Below are 22,159 nucleotides of genomic sequence, written 5' to 3'. Positions count from 1 at the left end.
TCGACTCCCCATGTGTCTTTCTCTCTCCTCTGGGTTAGAGATAGAAAGACACATGGGGAGAGAGATAGAGAGAGAAAGAGGAGAGACATAGACACATGGGGAGTCGATTTATCATTTTGGGGGTGGATTTATCACTGCCCTTTTCTGTGCCATCTTAAATGCAATTTGACCAAGGGGCGCCCTTTGACCCCATCTTTTGCAAGGTCACATATCAATCTAGCATTCCTCATCAAATAAAATGTATAAAATTAGTAGAAGAGTGTCATTATCAAAATAAGGTTGTGTAGATATCATTTTCCCAATGTAATAAATTAAATAAGAAAGAAATGTCATTTCCCCAAAAATTCTTATTTTTTATTTTTTTTAGTGTAGGAAGGTGAGTGGAAAGAGGAGGGGCATTTTGGGAAAGAGTGGTGAAAAAGTTTAGCCCAGAAACGGGCATGAGAGCAGTGTTGGCTGGTGTGCAGTGAAGACCAAGGAAAATGATAGTGGTTGTTGTCTTTGCAGTTACCCCTTTCTCCTTCTCCTTCAACAACAACAACAACAACAACAACAACTGCTTTTCAATTCATAGATCTTAAAACCCATTCTCTCTCTCTATCACTCCACATTTTTATTTCCCCTTTTCTTCATCTCTCACTAAATCTCCTCTTTCTATGGAAACTTCTTCTACTGAGGATTGTTGTGTAAAGGTTGCAGTTCACATTAGACCTCTAATTGGTGACGAAAAATTGCAAGGATGTAAAGATTGTGTCACAGTGGTCCCTGGAAAAAAACCCCAGGTGGGAAAATTTTCTTAGAAATTTTTTTTTTTTTTTTTCTCTTCTCATGTTCTTTTCCCTGATTCTGATTTACTTTCCTGTTTGTTTCACTACCCACATTTGCATTTTGCTTGTTTTGTGCTAGATCTTTTTTGGGTCTGTTTTATTTGTTTACTTTTTTGTATGGTTTGGTTGGAACTTGGAACTTTAGAATTTGTGAAAATATACTGTTAAGAGAAATGTCAGTTACTTCATTTTGTAAATTTCTATTTAATTTCTACGAAAATTTCTGGGTGTTTATGTTGTTCTCTTTTAGAAAATCTGTAGGGTTGGTTTTGAGATCTGTAAGGGAAGTTGGTTTATTTTTGGGATTTTAAATGGATTTTCTTTATGGGATTCCAAAAAAAATGAAAAATAAGATGATAGGGCTAGTTTTACTGTTTTGTGCTCTTGTGGTCTCATGTTTATTTCTTGACTTTTGATGGAAATTATCTCGTCTGATTTTGGCCTAGAATTGGGGCCTCTTTAACCCAATTGGGTGCAATTTGTGAGAATTGCACCCAAAGTGCAATTTTGTGAGACTTGAGTGTAATTTTCATGTGGGTTTTGTCTGTTAGACCATTGAGCTTAAGGAATTGCATTTTTTTTTCTCTTGTTTCTTTTTGGGAATGGAGAGGGGTGAAGGGATTAAAATGATCTTTGTAATTCAGTTTCTTAAAATGCTAGAATTGAGGTCTGTTTAACCCAATTGGGTGCAATTTGTGATAATTGCACCCAAAGTGCAATTTTGTGAGACTTGTGTAATTTTCATGTGTTTTTTTTTGTTAAACCATTGACCTTTTAAGGAATTGCATTTGTTTTTCTCTTGTTTCTTTTTGGGAATAGAGAGGGGTAAAGGGATTAAAATGATCTTGGCATCTCAGTTTAATTTTAATCTTATCCGTCAATCTGTTCTATGTTTGTCCGGGTCTTAGAATAGAAATAGGAAATGGTTTCAGTTATGGAGTATCGATTCATTGTCTATTCCTTTTTAATGTAATCTCGACCCTGTTTCACAATGGATAACTTAATTTTCATTCTTCTATATTCATTGTTTACCATTTTTTTTTCCTTTTTATTTGTCTGTATGACTATCTGATGCCGGATGCTCATCCCTAGCTCCTGTTCTATACCGTTTGTAAAATATTCAATTCATGCAGTTTTATAACACTATTTATCGCTTGTTCCATAGTTGTCTCTGATCTCAATTTTATGGCATTTTTCTAACCATCACAACTCTTCTGTCTTTTTTTTTCATTGAAGTCTGATGACTTCCTTTCATATGCAAATGTCATTTTCCTCCCACTTGAGCTAATATTATTGCCATAATCTCCTTTATGTTCTATAATGGACTTGTTGGAGCCATGGTGCAAATATTTCTTCTATTTTTGCCTTCCATTGGCAATAACAAGTTCGTAGATCCATATCCCTTTGCCTTTGTTCTTATTTTGTAAGGTTGTATCAGAGCTCAACCTAAATCCACTGTCAAATTTCACTCTCCACTAACAAATCTCACTCTCCACTAACCACTGCCAAATCTTACTAACCACTCTCACTCTCCACTATCCACTGCCAAATCTTACTAACCACTCTCACTCTCCACTATCCATTGCCAAATCTTGCTAACCACTCTCCACTAACCACTGCCAAATCTTACTAAAGAGTAGACACCACTTTCAGATTGCCGCACAGACATCACTGAAAATTTGTACGATCATTGATTTGCCTCCAATGCGAAAATGGAATACCCCTTACCTTTGTTTTCAACCTCTTCTTCCCTCCCCCCTTTTTTCCACCATTGAAGTTCTTCTTTCCTTTTAGGGAATGGGTGGAACTATCAAGAATGTCATGTTATACGTCGTGTTGATAAAAAATTGATGGCAGAGTGGAGTGAAGGAAGACAAAAGCGCATGTGCTACGGAAGGTGAAGAAAAAGTAAAGGGTGAGATTGCAACAACGCCGAGGATCACTACCTTCAGAGAGTTGCTACTATGTTAATTGCGGTGAAGAATAGAGGTGTAATAGAAGTGAAAGCAGAAGGTGAAAAGAAAAAAAGAAGAAAATCATGTGTGTTGGAGAATTAAAGGTTATTTTCTCTTAGCATTGAGAGCCCATTGCCCGATTCGATATTTCATCTCATCACATATTTTGTGCAGCAAATATCACCCACCATGATTTATTTTCTTCCAGCCCCTTTTATAACCTTTAGGATGAAATCAAAGACGTACTCTTTCTATTGGAGATATTTGTTTTGAGTTGTTACCCAAATTGAATTGCGGATAAATTTGTATATATATATATATATATATATATATATATATATAAGTATAAATAATTGTAATTTTAAGTATAAGTAAATAAAGATAAAGAAAGACTCTGATCAATCTTTTCTTCAGGCGTCACATATGATTATCTTTTTGTAAGTGGGAGAGATGGCTGAGTGGACTAAGGATACGGATTGCTAATCCGTTGTACGAGCTGTTTGTACTGAGGGTTTGAATCCCCTTTCTTCCTTCCCTCGGATCACTTGAGATTTATCTTTCGAATCATGTTATGACCACGTCAACCACGTCAACCGTGTTCTTGGCCGTGTCTGCCGAGTCGACAAGGATTTTTCTTCGCCACATTCCGCATCACATCCGCGTTTTTAAACACCGGTCCAAAATAAAAAAATTTCCATACGTTCAAGGAAAATTGCAAACATACCAGACCTTGGATTTTTTCTATGGAATATTATTTTCAACACCATTTTAATCCTCATGTTTTGATGGGCCCACCATTCTATACCCAGGCATAGAAGCTTTGGGGCCAACCATTTTACGCGTCATGTTTTGATGTGTTGTGGCCCAACATCTCCACCTAAGGCAGTCCCTGCCATTTTACACATTTTTGATGGGATGGGGCCACCGTTTTCACACCTCAGGTTTTCTACCCAAACCCATGCATAGGGTGGGCCCCACCATTTTATACCCATGCATACCAACCATTTTACTCATGTTTTGAAGTGGTGGGGCCCACCATCTCCACCTAGGACGGGTCCGATCATTTTACACATCATATTTTTTATGGGAGGGGGCCATCCGTTTCACACCTCAGGTTTTCTACCCAAACCTAAGCATAGTGTGGGCCCCACCATTTTAACCCTCATGTTTTGATGTGGTGGGGCTGACCATTTTCACACCCATGCATAGCATGGGCCACGAATGCTAGTATATATATGTATATGTATATGTGTGTGTGTGTGTGTGTGTGAATAGGGCTCACATTTTCTACTCCGTTGGACTAAGTAAATATATGTAAATATGTCTATATACATTTTCAATACTGATCCCATACATGTAAGTATATATATTGGTTATGTATGTAGGGAGATGATATTCACACTCCTTTGATTTTGATATTTGACCTCCAATCTCTTGTCATCTTTTGACCAAACATAGTGATAATTGTGTAATTACCTTCTCCCTAGTAATGTGACAATCTCCTATGTGTTACTTTACTACTTGAATGCATATGAGTTCTATTATATTTAAAGATTTTTGTTGCTTATGGCTATTGTGCAGGTACAAATTGGCACACATTCTTTCACTTTCGATCATGTCTATGGAAGTAGTGGTTCCCGGTCATCAGCCATGTTTGAAGAATGCATAGCTCCACTTGTTGATGGATTGTTTCAAGGCTATAATGCCACTGTTCTCGCATATGGGCAGGTAAACTTTTACAGCCTCTCCATTTTACTCATCCATTAAACCATTTTAAAACTTCTCAAATGTAAAAAAACACTTCATTATAAATTTTGATACTATTCAAAAAAAAAGAAAAGAAAAAGAAAACCTTGCATTAGGCATTTTTTAACGTGAATATATCTTTTCGAATGTTTTGCAGACGGGTTCTGGGAAAACATATACCATGGGAACTGGATGTAGAGATGGTTTCCAAACAGGAATTATCCCTCAAGTTATGAATGCACTATTCAGCAAGATCGAAATTTTGAAGCAACAAGCTGAATTCCAGTTACATGTTTCATTCATTGAGGTTCACTTAAATTCTTTTTTTTTTTTAATTTTTTTATTTTTTCCTGCTTTCCTTTGTGTATATATGCCTTAGGTGATGCATTATTTTATATTTTTTATAGTATAGTTACAGATTCTATCCATGTACTATGTCAAGAGATAAATTTCTCCACTCCTAACTTCTGTCATTGTAAATATTTTAGCAACCATATAACATATTCATATTTTTGAAAGAAGGCTATGGTTTATAGCTGTTGATAAAATTTTAACTTTATGTAATGTTCTTTCATTGTATGGGCAATACCGATCTACTTTAGTAGATCATATGGATGTAGAAAAAGCTTCTTATTTTGTGGAAGTGTCCACTGGCTCTCTTGTTTCTTAGTAAGTATTTACGAGATCAGTAGGCTCCAAAAGAGTTCCATGTTGGCCATAGTCTGCTTAGTGTGAACTTCAAATGTATTAGGTTTATGACTTTGTAGGTTTTTGGTGCATGATTTCACCGTACTGCGCCTGAATCAAAATTAGCTGCATATTATAGATAATATAGCAACTAGTCCCAAATTTGGAATTTTCTATGAAGTCCCACATGTCAGAAAATCAAATATGAATGACACTTAAATATTTGTTATCTACTTCATTTCTAAATTTTGTTATTTATCAAGAAAAAAATTTATTACAGAAGCCCAATCCATTCTCGGTCTGTGCATAGCATTACACTCCATGTAGCCATGTGTACCAACACATGGGTGTATTTCCCATTTGTTCAGAAAGCCAAACTATTAAATTGTCATTCAAGTGATTCATGTTTCCTAGCATCTCTATTCTTGCATTCACTAGGGTATTCATTTAAAGCATTCCATTTATTTTTACAAGTATCTCCATCCACGGCTGATAAATTTCCGTTGATGGTTATTACTATGAGTTGTTCTTTTGTTGGTATCGTTTTGGTTCTTTCATATAGCAAGAGTGTGACTGGAAGGTTTTTTTGATGTAAAGATTCTGAAAGAAGAAGTGCGAGATTTGCTGGATATCACATCTATGGGCAAATCAGAGACTGCCAATGGGCATGGTGGGAAAGTAACAATCCCTGGGAAAACACCAATACAAATTCGTGAGGCATCAAATGGTGTAATAACACTTGCAGGATCAACCGAAATTGATGTTAGCACGCAAAAGGAAATGGCTGCATGCTTGGAACAAGGATCATTGAGCCGTGCAACCGGAAGTACAAACATGAACAACCAGTCAAGGTTAGAATTATACCTGCTGTATTTTTTCCACATATAACCATTAATTAGGTGTCTAGGTGTTGTGCGTTTTGGGTACCTCATATGGTGACGTTATTTTATTGTTTGGAAGTGACAACTGTGGATTTCCCCGGTTTCATTCATCAATTTCGAACATCATCATGTTTCTGATAACACATCTACCCATTAATCTCTCTCTCTCTCTCTCCTGCTGTATTTTTTTCCACATATAACAATTAATTAGGTGTCTAGGTGTTGTGAGTTTTGGGTACCTCATATGGTGACGTTATTTTATTGTTTGGAAGTGACAATTGTGGATTTCCCAGGTTTCATTCATGAATTTCTAACATCATCATGTTGCTGATAACTCATCTACCCATTAATCTCTCTCTCTCTCTCCTTTGCGTGTAAATGTGCACGTATGCGTCAATGTGTGTGTATGCATGCATAGTTTTAACTTTCGGCTAAAATCCAAAATTTCGGCTGAAATATTTCGGTGTCGGTTTGGACTGACATTGGAAGTACATTGAATCAGAAAATTACAGAATTTCGCTGAAATTTCAGAAAATTTCGCCAGAATTTCAACCGAAATTTCGTCTTCACTCTTATTTACAAAATTTCCACCGAAATGTTAAAGATTTCCACTGAAAATTTAAAAATTACCACCGAAATTACCGAAATTTTATACTTTTCGGTGGAAATTTAAAAAAGAACCAAAATTTTTATCAAGATTTTACATGATTTCAGCCGAAATTTCCACCGAAACAGAAATATTTTGGTTTCAGTGGTGGCCGAAACCGACATTTAAAACCTTTTATGCATGTGAGTGCATGTGCACGCTGGCTTGGGTACATGCTTATCAATTCCTAATGTTTTAATGTGTATTTAAGATAAGGAAAACCACTCCCAGGCAGTTTTACTTTATATTTTTAACTTAAATTCTTCCTGTTAAATCTACAGTTGCTACTTCTGCTTTTATTGATATTCATACTTAATGTTTGTGCTAGTCGTTCGCATGCCATCTTCACAATCACATTGGAGCAGATGCGCAAAGTGGATTCGGCTTTTCCTGGCGATAGCAGCTCAGTTGAGGACATGAATGAAGATTATCTATGTGCGAAGCTCCACTTGGTGGATCTTGCGGGATCAGAGCGAGCTAAAAGAACAGGTTCTGATGGTCTCCGTTTTAAGGAAGGTAGGTCTACTATATTATCACTTAGTAAATTTAAAACTGCCACTCTGATTTAACAAAACTTTCACAAATATTTTTCTTATTTTCTTTATTAGGAGTTCACATTAATAAGGGCCTCCTTGCACTTGGGAATGTCATAAGTGCACTAGGGGATGAGAAAAAGCGGAAGGAAGGTGTGCATGTTCCTTATCGAGACAGCAAACTGACTCGGCTCTTGCAGGTTCCTTTCATTTCTATGTTTAGAATGGTCGATCAATGTAAATTTTTCTGCTTATATAATTATGCTCATATCATTGCTTGAAAACATGATTAAGCCTTACCAATTCTGTCTTGATAAGGTCATAAATTGACTTGATCCATAAGACTTTGATCAATCTGAATTAATTGACTCATCAATTTGTTTAAAATATTACAGTCTTATGTTATATATTAGTGTTAACTTACCAACTTCTCCAAAAGCTTAAGCTGTTGGAGAAAGGCGTTATTTATCTTTTATACTTTAACACTCCCCCGCACGTGTGGCCTACTTGACAAACACATGGCACATGTGGTTCCACTTTGGGCCGACCATCGCACGTGGATTTTTGCTATCCGGGAGGTTTGAACTCTAGACCTTTAGCTCTGATACCATGTTAACTTACCAATTTCTCCAAAAGCTTAAGCTGTTGGAGAAAGGCGTTATTTATCTTTTACACTTTAACAATTAGGAAGCACGATATTAAATTTATACTCTGGAATATTAGCAACCTTTACTCATGGTAACCATTTGCCCTCTACAATGAGAGATATTGTGCCCAATTACATACATGGATCATGGGTTGCCGTTTTGTGCCGTGTTTGGTAGCAGTGGTCATGTACTATTATTATTTGGGGCTATTTTGGGTGTACAATTTAATTGAAATTTGGGTGCAATTTGTGTGTAAACTTGCAATCTAAAAATATTTCAGATTGCAAGTTTACACTTTACACACAAATTGCAGCCAAAATCCACTTAAATTGCACACCCATACTAGCAGTGTAATTTTAATGTACATTGGGTGCAATTTTTATTAAGATATCTAAATTAAAATAATTGCCATATATAATAACTGAAGATGGTTATATGTAGCAGGTCATACTACAAATATTAAGATGTCTCACATATAATCAGCGATGAACCTAATAAATGCTCTATATTTTTTGAAATATTATCTAATACTAATAGTGAATTTAATATTTCCTCAATGTATTGTATATTGTGCTTAAAATACCTTTTAATTTCTTTGTGTGAAAATGCTCATAGAGGCTGAGTGAAAGTTCTGAACTCTGATCACATTACATGGTATTCAGGTGTGATATCAGTTACTTTGATTCACTCACCCAAAGAGTACACTTTTTTTTTTTCATGTGAAGAGGAAAGTAATATCAATAAGTTTACAAAGTGTTTTGAATTTCTAAGGATGCCTTCATCTATTCAGTTATCTAAATGTCTATGTGTTATTGGCAGGACTCGCTTGGTGGAAACAGCCGAACTGTTATGATAGGTATTGTTTTGCTACTTTTTCTACATCTTAAGTAATTATTTAATTGCTAAAAGCTATGATATGAGTGTTGGAAGCATTGTTATTAAACAAAGATATGCCATGGCTTGCCCATAAATCCCCTAAAAACTGGACAAGCATACATTGGACATTGCTAAAACCACACATGTGCACGAGTGACTAAAACCAAATCATAAAAACGTAGTTTATGATCATACTATAAGGCATATAATTTAGTTTAGGCATATATGAGTAGCAAAGAAAGGATAATTTTTTAGAAGATTCACTGATTCCCTAATAATGCTTTTATAGAGCACTCAAGTGATAATGAATGAAAGATAAAGATAACGAGAAAAAGAGATTATCCTAATCTAATCCAGTTGCGTAATCTGATCCAACTACTTAGTCTACCCCAACCAATCCAAGTATCAGATCTTACATGATCTGATCTTATTCTAACATGCCCCCTCAAACATATGTGGACTGAAATCTACATACGTTCGATTACAATAGAATATCCCCAAAACAATCTTGGTTGATACCATGTCAAGGAGAATATTTACATAATCTTGGATGATTACAATCAACCCTATTAGTGCTTATATAGAGCACTTAAGGGATAATCATGGAGAGATAAGGATAACAACAAAAAGATTTATCCTAATCCAGTTGCCTAATCTAATCCAACTACTTAATCTACCCCTATCAGTCAAAAGATCTGATCTTACAAATTCTGTTTTTTTTTTGAATGGTAGCAAAAATTTCATTAAAAAAACTAAATGGCGACTAAGCTAGTCAACCTGTATACGAGAGAATCAAGAACATGGGAGAAGTAGTACAAAAAAAGGCCCAAGTTATGGGGGCAAGAAATCAAACCACTCTAGGGCTTGCCTATCAACTCCATCTCTAGCCAACCCATTTGCCACACCATTAGCCGATCTCTTAAGATGATTGAAAGTGATAGGATCCCTCAATTATGTCAAAGATCTCATCGAAGAAACGAGCAAACCTCCACGTAGGGACATAAGAGCCTCTAAGCCACCTTATAGTATTTAAGGAGCCACCCTCCACAATCACTCGATGAAGAGCTTCCTTATCCAGACGAATAATCCCTTGATGAACAGCTCTGACTTCAGTTTCACTAGCGTCAACCAAGCCTATTGGCCTGAAAATGCCCATAAAACAACTCCCCTTTGGTCCCTTAGGCCTAGCGTCAACCAAGTCTATTGACATGCATTACGCTTATGTCCCTTAGATCTTACAAATTCTGATCTAATTCTAACCATGTCAATGTTCGTTCATGCCTTCAATGCAATTTCCAAACTTACACTCCGTCTTGCAGCGTGTATCAGCCCAGCAGATATTAATGCGGAGGAAACTCTTAACACTCTCAAGTATGCTAATCGTGCTCGCAATATTCAGAATAAGCCTATTGTAAGTTTTTCAATTACTGATTGTTGGTCTTAATTTTATATTTGTTCTATTTTATTTATCATTAAATTTTATATTTGTTCATCAAAACACAAATACATTTTATGTAGATATTTGATAGTTTCTTGTAGATATCATTCATTAAGATGCATTATGCTCATGTCTAATTTGCTATACAGGTTAACAGAGACCCAATATCCAATGAGATGCAAAGGATGCGTCAGCAACTTGAATACTTGCAGGCAGAGCTACTCTCTGCTCGTGGAGGATCTCCATCTGGTGAATTACAGGTATCACCGATTTTTAGCTATTTTTCATTCAACTCATCAATTGGTCATCATTAAACTTTCTCTGGAAGGAAATGGACAGAAATTTTATAGCATTTATCATTTGTTTCATGCACCTGGCTGTGCAGGTTCTCAAGGAAAGAATTTCTTGGCTTGAAGCTACTAATGAAGATCTCAGTAGAGAACTTCATGAATATCGAAGCAGATATTCTCCCACAGAGCAGTTTGGAACAGACGCTCAAGTATATTAGTAGATGCTCTTCTTTGTTTTTTTTTTTTTTTTGGGATTGTGTTGTATTTGGACGCTAACTGACTATGAACTTTCATATCGCAGGATGGTGGTAGTTGTTTCATGAAAGCAGAAGGTCTAAAGAGGGGGTTGCAGAATATGGACTCATCTGATTATCAAATGAGTGAAAACATAACTGGTACACATCACTTTTCTCATTTCAAGACTTCTCCATTAAACCATTATTTTCATCCAATGGAATTTGCTCTAACAATGTGGCCCCATTGAAAATAGGAAAGTTGGCCTTAATTTCTGCTAGTCTTGTTTTCTGTAACTGCTAATTTTCATTTTTGTGTTGAAATGCATATTACTCATCATTGATAATCTTGTGTGGTTATTCTTTCTGCTAGTTTCAGCTTCCAAGGACATTGATGAAGAAGTAGCAAAAGAGTGGGAACACACCATTTTGCAAAATACCATGGACAAAGAGTTGGATGAGTTAAATAAACGTCTGGAGCAGAAAGAGGTATAACCTACATATTTCGCTAAATGATTCTTGTTCTGCGCATTTAGTGGCTTCATATTTAAAGCGTTAGTCTCTATAGTTGACCTCATTTAATTATCATGCCACGTTTTGAATTGTTCTTTTATTCCGGAATAAACTTTATGCTAGTCTCTATAGTCAACCTGATTTAATTATCAAGCCATGCTTTGAATAGATCTTTTATTGTAGAATAAAATTTATGCATCAAATTTACTGAATACACAATGGTTTGAGGAGAACTAAAACTTATAGCTTCTAAAATTTCTATATTTGGAATTAAAACTTCTAGCTTCTGAAATCTTTGTATCTGGAATTTCACATGTTGAACATTCTCGGAGCAGGCTTGATCAACACACCCTCAATTTTCATAGTTGTCTGCAACCCGAATTTGGACTCAATGGTTCCCGCCACGCTCGTCAAGGAGAAATCTTCCTACTCATTCCCCACACCATTCTCATCATAAAAAACTTTAGCCATTTCTCTCTCTCTCTCTCTCTCTCTCTCTCTCTTGCAACCCACCCTTGATGCTTAAGAGAGGAGATGCTGTTGTTGTAATGTTTGAAACCAGCAATAGCGGCTGCAGAAAATCGAGATAGAGACAAGTAAAAAAGGAGATAGGCCAAGATGATCACATAAAATAGGGATGGGTTTCAAACACCTATAAGCGGAATCTGGTATCGCTGGGAGATTGAATCACCTTTATCAAGGTGGTGCTTGCTAATATTCACATTAACTATTTCTATCTTTTCAAGTAATCGGTGATCAAGCATATAGAGCATACTTTGTCTTTTTGGGGCTGTTGCCAGGGCTTAGGCCTTAAATGTGTTATTTTTTTCCCTGAATCAGATAGTTTTCTGCCGTCAACAGCTTAGACTTTTGGATATCAGGCGTCACTATTGGAACCATTCAAAATGTAGTTTGGTTAATAAACTACTTAAGAATGTTCTTGTTTGGATGAATGACAAGCAACTTATGATCACTATATACGTTATGCTCAATGTACACAAACGCTGATGATCAAAGATTGGTCCTTTCCCATATAACTGCTATGTTTCTTAGTTATTTAAAATTAGTTTTGAACTTTAATATCTGGTGATCTGCCTACCATACAAAGATTATCATTTTACATATATCTATTTTTGTATACCCTTTAATAAATCGCAGTGAGTAATATACTATTTGTGACTGAGAGCTGTGTGAATATGGCATAAAAGATTTTGATGTTCCATAATGAATCTTTTTCAGTCAGCAAACTGAGTTTCATTTTTACAATTTCACCATTATAATTGGAATTTATGCTACTCCTGATCAAAGGAAAAGAAACGGACATTTTAGGGAAATGACATATTCACTCACTTTTCTTCCCCGGCCACCCCCTTCTAGCGTAAAAGGAGTAATCATAAATACGCTAGAGGGTGTAAAAGGAGTAATCGTAAATATGCTAGAGGTGGTGGCCCAGGGAAGAAAAGGGGGACGAATATATCACTTCCTATTTTTTATTACCATTAGCCCCTCTTTTCTTCATTTCTGTCTTATTTTTTCTATTTTCCTTCAAAGTGTGGTTGAAACAAAATATATAATCAATCTGAAATCTTACATTATTATTATGAATAATGGTCCTTGCTTTTAAGTTCTATTTTGTTTATTTGTACAGTCAGAAATGAAATTATTTGGAGGGTTTGATACTGTTGCACTTAAACAACACTTTGGAAAGAAGCTCATGGAGCTTGAGGACGAGAAAAAGACTGTGAAGGTTGATTGGAAAATTTTCGAATCTGCATATTTCATTTATTATTGTTTCCATTCAAAATCTGATATCCTCCACCTGGTAAACAACCACAGCAAGAGAGAGACAGGTTGTTGGCAGAAGTTGAAAGCCTTGCTGCTACTTCTGATGGGCAAACACAAAAGATGCACGATATTCACTTGCAGAAATTAAAGGCCCTTGAGGCACAGGTAAATTTATGCTTTGTCTGGATGTTCATAATGGTGTGATGATCTTATCATTGTTTAAAAACCACCGAGTCAATCATTGACTTCGCTCAGTTAGCTCCGTTTTGGCCCTGCTGGGTCAATTAGAATTTCTTTGACTCGCCCAAGTTAATGGAAAATTGATAGCGTCAATCATTGACTTTCCCAAGTTGAATTAGTTTCACTTTGGCTGAATTCTCGTCTGAATATGATTTTTTGATTCTTCAGATTTTGGACCTTAAAAAGAAGCAGGAAAGCCAGGTTCAGCTTTTAAAGCAAAAGCAAAGAAGTGATGAAGAAGCAAAACGGTTGCAAGATGAAATACAATTTATCAAGGCGCAAAAGGTAAGTCTGATCTTAATTCTAAAATCCAGCATTTAAAAGTTAACTGGACATTCTGACTGGGTTGTATCGGAGCTGACTAGACTGCCTCTGTTTCAAAAACCTATTAAGCTGCCTGGTTCGTGCATCGAACCATTCAGCCCTCACGAAGCAGATGGTTCATCACAAACTGGATGGCTTGTTTAATAATTTTACAAGTTGAAAATATAAAGTATTGATTAATAAAATGCTTCATCAAATCAGGGTTATGAAAATGAAATTAAAATAATAATAGTTAGTATTTTCTCCTTGTTTTTCACATTATTATGTTGTTTCTTCTTATTTTGTTATTTAACTGTTTAATTATCCATTAATGATGCATGTTGACATCATGGTTTGATCAGTTTGAACTGTTGGTTTGGGTCAAACCACTGTCCTCAACAGTTTGTTCAAAGATTCATTTTTAAAAAAAATCGCTGAACGAAGTTTCCATTCTCATCTCGCATATTATATACTTTCATGAGACTTTAAAGTATGTGTAGCTAATAGTTTCCAAAATTGCAGGTTCAGTTGCAACACAAGATAAAACAAGAAGCTGAACAATTTCGGCAGTGGAAGGCTTCTCGTGAGAAGGAGCTGTTGCAGGTACATGGTTATGGTTCTTCTATGACATTGTGATGTGTATTTTGACAACCAATATTATATCACATATGTTCCATAGCTCAACAGTAGTAATCAAAGAGGCAAACAATATGATGCAGGACGATCTATAGAAGGGGTCTTAGGGGTGAAAAGACACCTAAAAGACACGTAAGAAATTAAAATGCGGGCCCTATGATGATCACAATCACAATATGAACTCCAATGGCTTTTACATCTGTTTCTATTGTTGCAAATGAAGTGAAGGGTATTTCTGGAACAAAAGTATATTCCAAGTGCATGAATACACTGTTTCCATATTCTGTACTTGTCATGTGACATCTGAGACAGAGATCAGAATAAGGGTCCTGGCATTCTGTTTATTCCAACTATAATTCATTCAAAACAAAGCCAATAAAAAACAAAAACGGGAAAAACAAATCTTCACTATTGCCTTATTCTGTTGATTAGAATTTGTTTTTATTTTTTCTACTTTGATGGAAAATCCTATATTAATAGGAATAAACAATGGTGCAACAGAGTAACGTAATGCACCCAATATGCCCACCACCCACTTTTTGGATTTGATTATAAGTTTCCGCAGTTAAAACCCTTGAACTTTACCCTAGATCAATAGCTGGACAAAACACATTACTTGTGATGCCTATTTGACAGTCACATTACTTATAAACTTAAGCAGTGACTTGACAATTGACACCAAGTTCTTCAACTCTTCTTCACAACGTTACAATGTTTCTTTGTTCTGACTAACAAGGTTGTTGTGCCATTTTGTAACTTTTAGGTTTATACCTGTTTAAGAGATACCACATCCTATGTGTAGTAAGGAGGACATATACATGGAAAATGTGGGAAATTGAAGCATAGTTGTGTGATTTGTATCAAGCAAAGTTTGTATCCATTAGCTTTGTGGATTTTCTCATCTAATAGTTGTGACTTTTGGTTCATGTGATAATTTGCTGGAGAATATGTTGGAATTTTATATCATTTCATGTTTCAATTGAATTCCAGATGGTCTTTTGCAATTGTATTTTTTTTACAATGCATTTTTTCATCTATTATTATCCTCATCCTATTGTACTTTATTTATATTTTTACATTATTTTGTAGTTATTGTACACTTTTATAGTTACTAGACTTCAGGAATTTAGTTTAATCGTTGATGACACATTTGCACGAGCAGCTGCGAAAGGAGGGAAGGAGAAATGAATATGAGCGACACAAACTACAAGCTTTGAACCAGCGTCAGAAAATGGTATTATTTTTGCAGAATTTGTTTTCTTTCAATTTTATTGACTTATTTTTAACCACTCAAAACCCATTTTAACAAAATTCCGATTCTGTTAAAAATATTCTGCTTCCACCAAGTAATTGTGCTTGAGCTGATAGCCTGATATTTTTGTGTTACCCTGGTACTAATGTGAGACATCCAGTAAGGCAAGGATCTGTTGATAGATTTTTTATGCATATTGTATAGGGGTAGTAATTTAGCATTTTAGTACTTTTTAGTTTTATTTAATGCATGTATGCGTGGTAATTTTTATTTTTATGCATATTGTATAGGGGTAGTAATTTAGCATTTTAGTACTTTTTAGTTTTATTTAATGCATGTATGCGTGGTAATTTTTAGGATGCAGTCTTAATTATGGTTTAAGGTAATGAGTTTCAACTAAGCCCATTCATCGTATTCGATTGTAGTCATGAATTTTGTCTATAGTTTTCTTTCTCATTCACCTTTCTACAATCCAACACTAGATATGTGCTTTGCTCATCATGAACTTTCCCTCCCAGCCCAATACTCCACCAAATGCTGTCACTATATAGCCGCAATCCCATAAAAGCAACTTTTGATCTATTGACATGTCTTTGTACATGAAAAACTTATTTTCACGCTCATCACCCAGTCGATAATAGTCTCTGAATTCATTCTGTCATCGAGCTATGACACATCAAGCTTCACTCCTTTTTCATAGTCATGATACAACCTCATTGTCTGGACCCTTTCCTTTCGATTTTGAAGTGTTCAGGTCAGATGTTTCCGCGAGCAGTAAGCAGCAGATCTCCCCCTTTATTTTTGGAAAGCTGGTATCTTCATCTGCTTCTTCCACACCCCTAAACGCCAGGCCTAGGGTTGCGCTGCTCCTCACCATCCTCATAAAAAAGGATTAATGTTATTTCCATAATGATTAAAATCTGCAGTACCTAAGAGGAAAGACTATTGAGACCCTAAACTTCATAACTTTTATAATATACTAAATGAAAGGATGTAGGAAGGCTACTGATATTGGCATTACCATGTTTTAATATATGTACGAACTTAATTGTCTTTTCCTTTCTAATTGGATTCTTAGAGGAGTTAGAGCTTTTTGGGAACTGTAATAATCTTTCACAGCTGTTTAAATAATAACTGACAAATTGAGTTTGTGCATTTATCAAAACATGATAGTGCCAACATCAGTAGCCTATAGAAAACTCCCCAATGATTAAAATCTGCTGTCAACTACTTATCACCATCTACCGGCTCCTGATTTGCTGTGCATCATTTATTTTAATGAATGCTATACGTATATGAAAGACATAAAATGTATGAGAGAGAGAGAGAGAGAGCTAATCAAATGAGAGGCCTCTCTGTTCTAGGTCCTTCAGAGGAAGACGGAAGAGGCTGCCATGGCTACCAAGAGATTGAAAGAGTTGCTGGAAGCTCGCAAGTCTTCAGCCCGTGATTGTCCAGGTGTCTGTTTTTCTTTGTTATGCTTTTCATGTTGTAATAACTTCCTAATCCATTTCAAAAAACTATAACTCCCTTCCTAATTTATTGTCTTTATTTCCAGTCAATGCAAATGGGAATACTCTTGGTGGCCAGGTAATTGATCTACATGTTTAATCATGAACTTTTCAGCATTCGGGAATCATATACTAATGTTGACTAATGTGCATTTTTTGTAAAAAATCGATATATCAAAATCTGTTCTAACTTATCATCTCAACTTCAGAGCAATGAAAAATCCTTACAACGGTGGCTTGATCATGAACTGGAAGTCATGGTGAATGTGCATGAAGTCCGTTCTGAATATGAGAAACAAAGCCAAGTGTATGCATTCTACATCAAGATTTTTGGCATACTGTCATTGATGAAAAAGATTAGGTTCTTGTCGGATTTCTTAGTCATGACACTTTAATTTGATCCTTCAGGAGAGCCGCATTAGCGGAAGAGTTAGCCGCATTGAAGCAAGAGGATGAGTTAGTTTCTAAGGGGTTAATCTCTCCAGGAGGAAAGAACGGATCGTCAAGGTATCTGCCTGTAAAATCATTTCATCAATGGCTTTCAGATGCATTATCTTTGTGTATTGAGACGAAAAAGATGTAGATAGTAATTATGAGATTTTTAGAATAGAAGAATACAAAGGTAATAGATAGTGGCCCATCTTCATCCAAAACATATTTATTAAACTATTTCTCACTTTTTCAGAACATCGGGCATGTCACCAAATGCAAGATTGAGTAGAATTGCATCACTTGAAAACATGGTGAGCATTTCCTCAAATGCGCTTGTAGCGATGGCATCACAACTTTCAGAGGCAGAGGAGCGAGAGCGCGCATTTACTGGGCGAGGTCGATGGAACCAGTTGCGCTCAATGGGAGATGCAAAGAGCTTGGTTCAGTACATATTTAATGTTGCCGCAGATGCAAGGTCCTATTTGAATTGGGGGCTAATAAAGCTCTAAATGGTTTCATATTTTTGGTTTTTACTTACTATCTCCAGGATCTTCAGACTGTTATTATTTAGTAACATTAATAATCCACATTTGTAATAACAAATGACTCATTTCTCATATATATCATTTTTTTCCTAATCTATTTGGGATGGGTCACACAATTAATTGAAATATTTACTTTATGTTTTTTCAACAGGTGCCAGGTACGGGAGAATGAAATTGAGGTTAAGGAGCTTAAAGAACAAGTAAATGAGCTAGTTGGTCTATTGCGACATAGTGAGGCACGGAGAAAAGAAATTGAGAAGCAGCAAAAGCTGAGAGAGCAAGTTGTTGGCATTGCCTTGACTACATCAGCTTCAGTGAGCACTAAACCACATTTCTACCATCTAGGATGATGATTGGACTTGCTATCTAATATGAACACGTAGACTCAAGGGTTAAATATTTATCAAAGTCCTAGCTAATGGGGCTGCAAGCATATGCTAAAACGTAAAATGAAGAAAAGAAGCATGAGAAGAAAACATATTTTTTTTATAGTAGTAGTTTCATGAGATAATTGCATCTTATTACCTTATTAACCCATCATAAAGAGAAAATACAAAAATAACCCTACTAACAAGTGAACAAATAATGCATAAAAATAATCACGTGACAATGTGTGCATGTGGCTCTTGTTTTTCATTTATGTTATATTTGCTATTCATTGCTAATTCTTGTTATAATTTGAGCTTGAAATGTATATTTATAAAATTATTGCTTTGTTCAAAAACCTGCCAGCAGCACATTTCCTATTTCAAAATCCACATTTTCCTTTTTATTTGTTTCTTCTTCTTGAGATACATTAATTTCCTTGTCAATTAAACGAGAGTGCTATCAATAACTTAAACCATGTATTTGGTCCTGTCAATACGGTATAAAGTAAGATTTTGGATAAGATCCTGTAAAATGGTGCCAATTAGAGAATGAAACCTGTAGGATTGTAGTTCATTTTACTGGTTCAAAACCCATTGCATGTAAAATTGTACACTATGGGCTCAAATGATAAATCCTTTTGGTTTTAGTTTTCATCCTCCTCACACTTTGGCATTGATGGACAGGTGAATTCCAACGGTTCAATGAAACACTCTGCTGATGACAGTAGCGGGTCGTTGTCTCCAATGGCAGTACCAGCACAGAAGCAGCTCAAGTATACACCAGGCATTGCTAACAGCTCAACCAGAGGGACAGCAACGGCATTGCCTGACCAGCCACGGAAGGTAAATCTCGTTCATAGATATCTGGGTTTCTAATGCTATGTCACAAATATCTCTGATATTTTCAAAATATTGTGTTTTTATCGCGACATTTTGATAAAACGACAAAATCCCGAAATAATACCTAGAATTTTTTAAAATATAGTGATATTTTCATTTACCACGATAATATTGCGATATTTTTTTATAACGATATTTTTTATCTTATAATTTTCTTAATTTATATTATTTTCTATATATTTTTAAGTAATTTTATTTTTATATTTTCCCCGATATAAACCCGAATAAACAAATGTATCCCGAGATTTTCCCTTGCCGAGAAATTCCCGATAACGATATTTGTGACTTAGCTTCCAGCTAAGGAAATAGTTGGGTTTATGGCTGCAGATAGTAAATGGTGGTCAGCTTTCAATGGGTAAGAAACTGGCAGTAGTAGGACAAGCAGGAAAGCTCTGGAGATGGAGGAGGAGTCATCATCAATGGCTGTTGCAGTTCAAGTGGAAGTGGCAGAAACCATGGAGGCTCTCAGAATGGATTAGGCACAGCGATGAAACAATCATGAGGGCAAGGCCTCGGCCTCGGCTTCAGTCTCTAACAGACATGATGTGATAATCCATATTTCTTTTCTCATATATATATTTGGCTTTGACCCATATGACAAAACTCTCTTGGCGCAGAGGGAAGCAAAGAAACAACTCCAAGTAATCTTTGATGAACTCAAACAAAGCTTGTTCTTTCTTTCTCTCTGTGGCATCCACAAGGAAAATTCCATAACTAAATTCTTAACTTATACTGGTTTTCATGGGTGCAGACATGGGCTGAGATTAGCGAATTTGGACTTGGTGATCTTCGCTTGAACGGTGGATGTTTAACTGCATTGGGAGCGTATACATTGTACAGTGAATCTTTTGGTTAGATTGTTTTAGTCGAAGAAGATTGCACGTGCGTGGTAATTCTATTTGTTTTTTGGATTTATTTTTCTTTTATATTTTTTTTTCAACACAAATATAAGATGAAGAACGAGGAAATCCTCTGTGTGTAGGCTGTTTCCTTTATACTGGTTAAAGATCTTCTGTAATTGCTTCTTTATGTGTTATACTTTTATGTGGAAAACAGGTTTAATGCCCACTGTATAATTGCATCTATTTGTTTTCATTGGAAGAAACTGACCACTCCTAAACTTTTGTGTGGGCAAGATCCTTTTATTCTATGTACTTTTTATTTTGTAAGAGGGAAGCTACTTCAGTAATGAAAAAGGCATTGAAATGAAGATGGGATGATTCCAAAAAAAGTGAAAGGAAATCAGTTATAAGGAGAAACAAAGTTGTTTCACCCTAACCTGTCCCACAAATTCCAATCACACTGCATAGTTGCAGCCAACTAGTAGAATAGCCACCCTCTGAATCAGTGACAGGATTTTATAATTCCACCCTTGGATGGTTGTTGGTTCGCTGATGTAAAATCATCTCATTACCTTCATGGTATTCTTCCTCTGGTTAAGTGGTATTTTAGGCAAGTGTCAGTAGTAGTTTTTGTGGTATCAAGTGTGGTCTAAAAGCTAAAAGAGGGCTGTCTCTTTAGTGGGCAAGTCTTTTGTTTTTGCAATAGTCGATCTATTCCATAAGACAAGTGGTCTTTTTTCTTTCTCTTCTTCTTTGCTATGGAAAGCCTTAGGCCCTGTTTGTTTTGGATTTTTAGAATTGATCTTGAGTCCAAAACTGATTACTAGACTCACCAATAATCAGTTTTGGACACAATCAATTCTAAAAATCCATAACGAATGGAGCCTTAGAGGCTCAAGGGTTTAGGGGGTGCCATTAATGGTGTTGCTTTCGGGTTTGGGACAGCGGCGTGAAGGTGGGTTGTAAGGTAGAACAACAAGAAATGATTTGTTATAGGAGTTGGAAGAAGATGGTTTTTCGTGGTTTCACTAGATTGTGGGAAGGCGACTGCTATTCAGATTCTTGTATCTTCAGTTAGATCAGTGGATTTTTTTTCCTTTCCTTATCAGCTGTGGATGTAGCTCTGTTACGAGTGAATCATGTAAATCTTTATGCGTGAGCTGTGCTTAGTGCATATTCTTTCTTCATATCTCCCTTTACTACTTGCACATAATTTCTTGGGTTTATTCCATAGGTTGCCAGGGTCAATTTACTTGTGATTGGAGTGTTAAATTGTTGTATGACAAGGGACGAGCTTGTGATAGAACACACTTCTATCAAAATAGAAAATAGAGAAGAAGGTATATAATAGGGAAAAAAATGGAGAAACAGAGTTGATTGGAGAAAACTCCTTCGTTTGGTTGCCAGTAAAATTTGTGAAAAAAGGGAGGTGACAACATCATTACCTTGGAAGTCTCCCATGTAATTTTCTAGGGAATGGTGCTCTCTCTCTCTTTCTGTCTCTTCCTTCTCTCTTCACTCATAATGACACCACTGTCTAATAAATGCTTGTCCCCTCCCTTGTCTCCTCCTTGTTTCTACAAAAATTCAATGGAATTTTTTTTACTTGCAACCAAACGAATAAATTAATGTGATTCTTGCCTGCTAAATAGATATACAGCATCTATAAGAAGAAATTGGGGAGAGCAAATATGAAACAGAAATCAGCAAAATAAGAAAAAGAAATTAGGGGAACCTAATGCAATATAGAATTAACCTAAATAAAGAAAAACAATTGTCACGCCCCCATGAGATGCAGCTTTCCTATTGAAAAATCAGCCAATCTACCATCATTCCGTTGAGCTTCTCCTGGAACCAGTTATGAATGACAAATATCACATGTGGGTAGAGGGAGAGGAGAGAGGAGAAAGGATTTTAGGTGTGGAGTAGAGTTTTAGAGAAAGATTCCATATTAGTTATTGATAGATTTTTGGGGAGGGAAGAGTGAAAGTGGAGAGAATTATGAAGGCTTAGAGATTTTAGAAGTTTCATAAGAGGGAGAGTGAGAGGAAAGTTTGGAGAAAGTGGAGTTTG

General features: G+C 35.9%; 1 protein-coding gene across 2 annotated transcripts; it reads left to right on the top strand.

The window, feature by feature from the left end:
* Window positions 1-412: 412 nt before the first annotated feature.
* LOC143858143 (kinesin-like protein KIN-4A) lies at window positions 413-20,410 on the top strand. Of its 2 annotated transcripts, none has more exons than XM_077368787.1 (26): window positions 413-782; window positions 4,364-4,510; window positions 4,686-4,835; window positions 5,813-6,066; window positions 7,071-7,258; window positions 7,351-7,475; window positions 8,742-8,778; window positions 10,118-10,209; window positions 10,386-10,496; window positions 10,622-10,735; window positions 10,828-10,921; window positions 11,139-11,248; window positions 12,921-13,019; window positions 13,109-13,222; window positions 13,466-13,582; window positions 14,123-14,203; window positions 15,399-15,470; window positions 16,853-16,946; window positions 17,047-17,078; window positions 17,209-17,306; window positions 17,408-17,506; window positions 17,685-17,906; window positions 18,128-18,290; window positions 19,029-19,187; window positions 19,572-19,885; window positions 19,996-20,410. In XM_077368787.1, exons 1-25 carry the CDS (start codon window positions 657-659, stop codon window positions 19,791-19,793), a joined length of 3,120 nt encoding a protein of 1,039 aa, XP_077224902.1. In that variant the 5' UTR covers window positions 413-656; the 3' UTR covers window positions 19,794-19,885; window positions 19,996-20,410. The 2 variants fall into 2 exon arrangements, with proteins under 2 accessions (XP_077224902.1, XP_077224893.1); XM_077368778.1 differs by having other exon boundaries at window positions 11,133-11,248.
* Window positions 20,411-22,159: the final 1,749 nt, after the last annotated feature.

Source organism: Tasmannia lanceolata, unplaced genomic scaffold (assembly GCF_043159265.1).
Source record: "Tasmannia lanceolata isolate RefF3 unplaced genomic scaffold, GAP_Taslan_0.1 ptg000003l, whole genome shotgun sequence".
NCBI classification, from domain to species: domain Eukaryota; kingdom Viridiplantae; phylum Streptophyta; class Magnoliopsida; order Canellales; family Winteraceae; genus Tasmannia; species Tasmannia lanceolata.
Note: the sequence above shows the minus strand (reverse complement) of the source record. Positions and strands in the feature narration are given on the sequence as shown.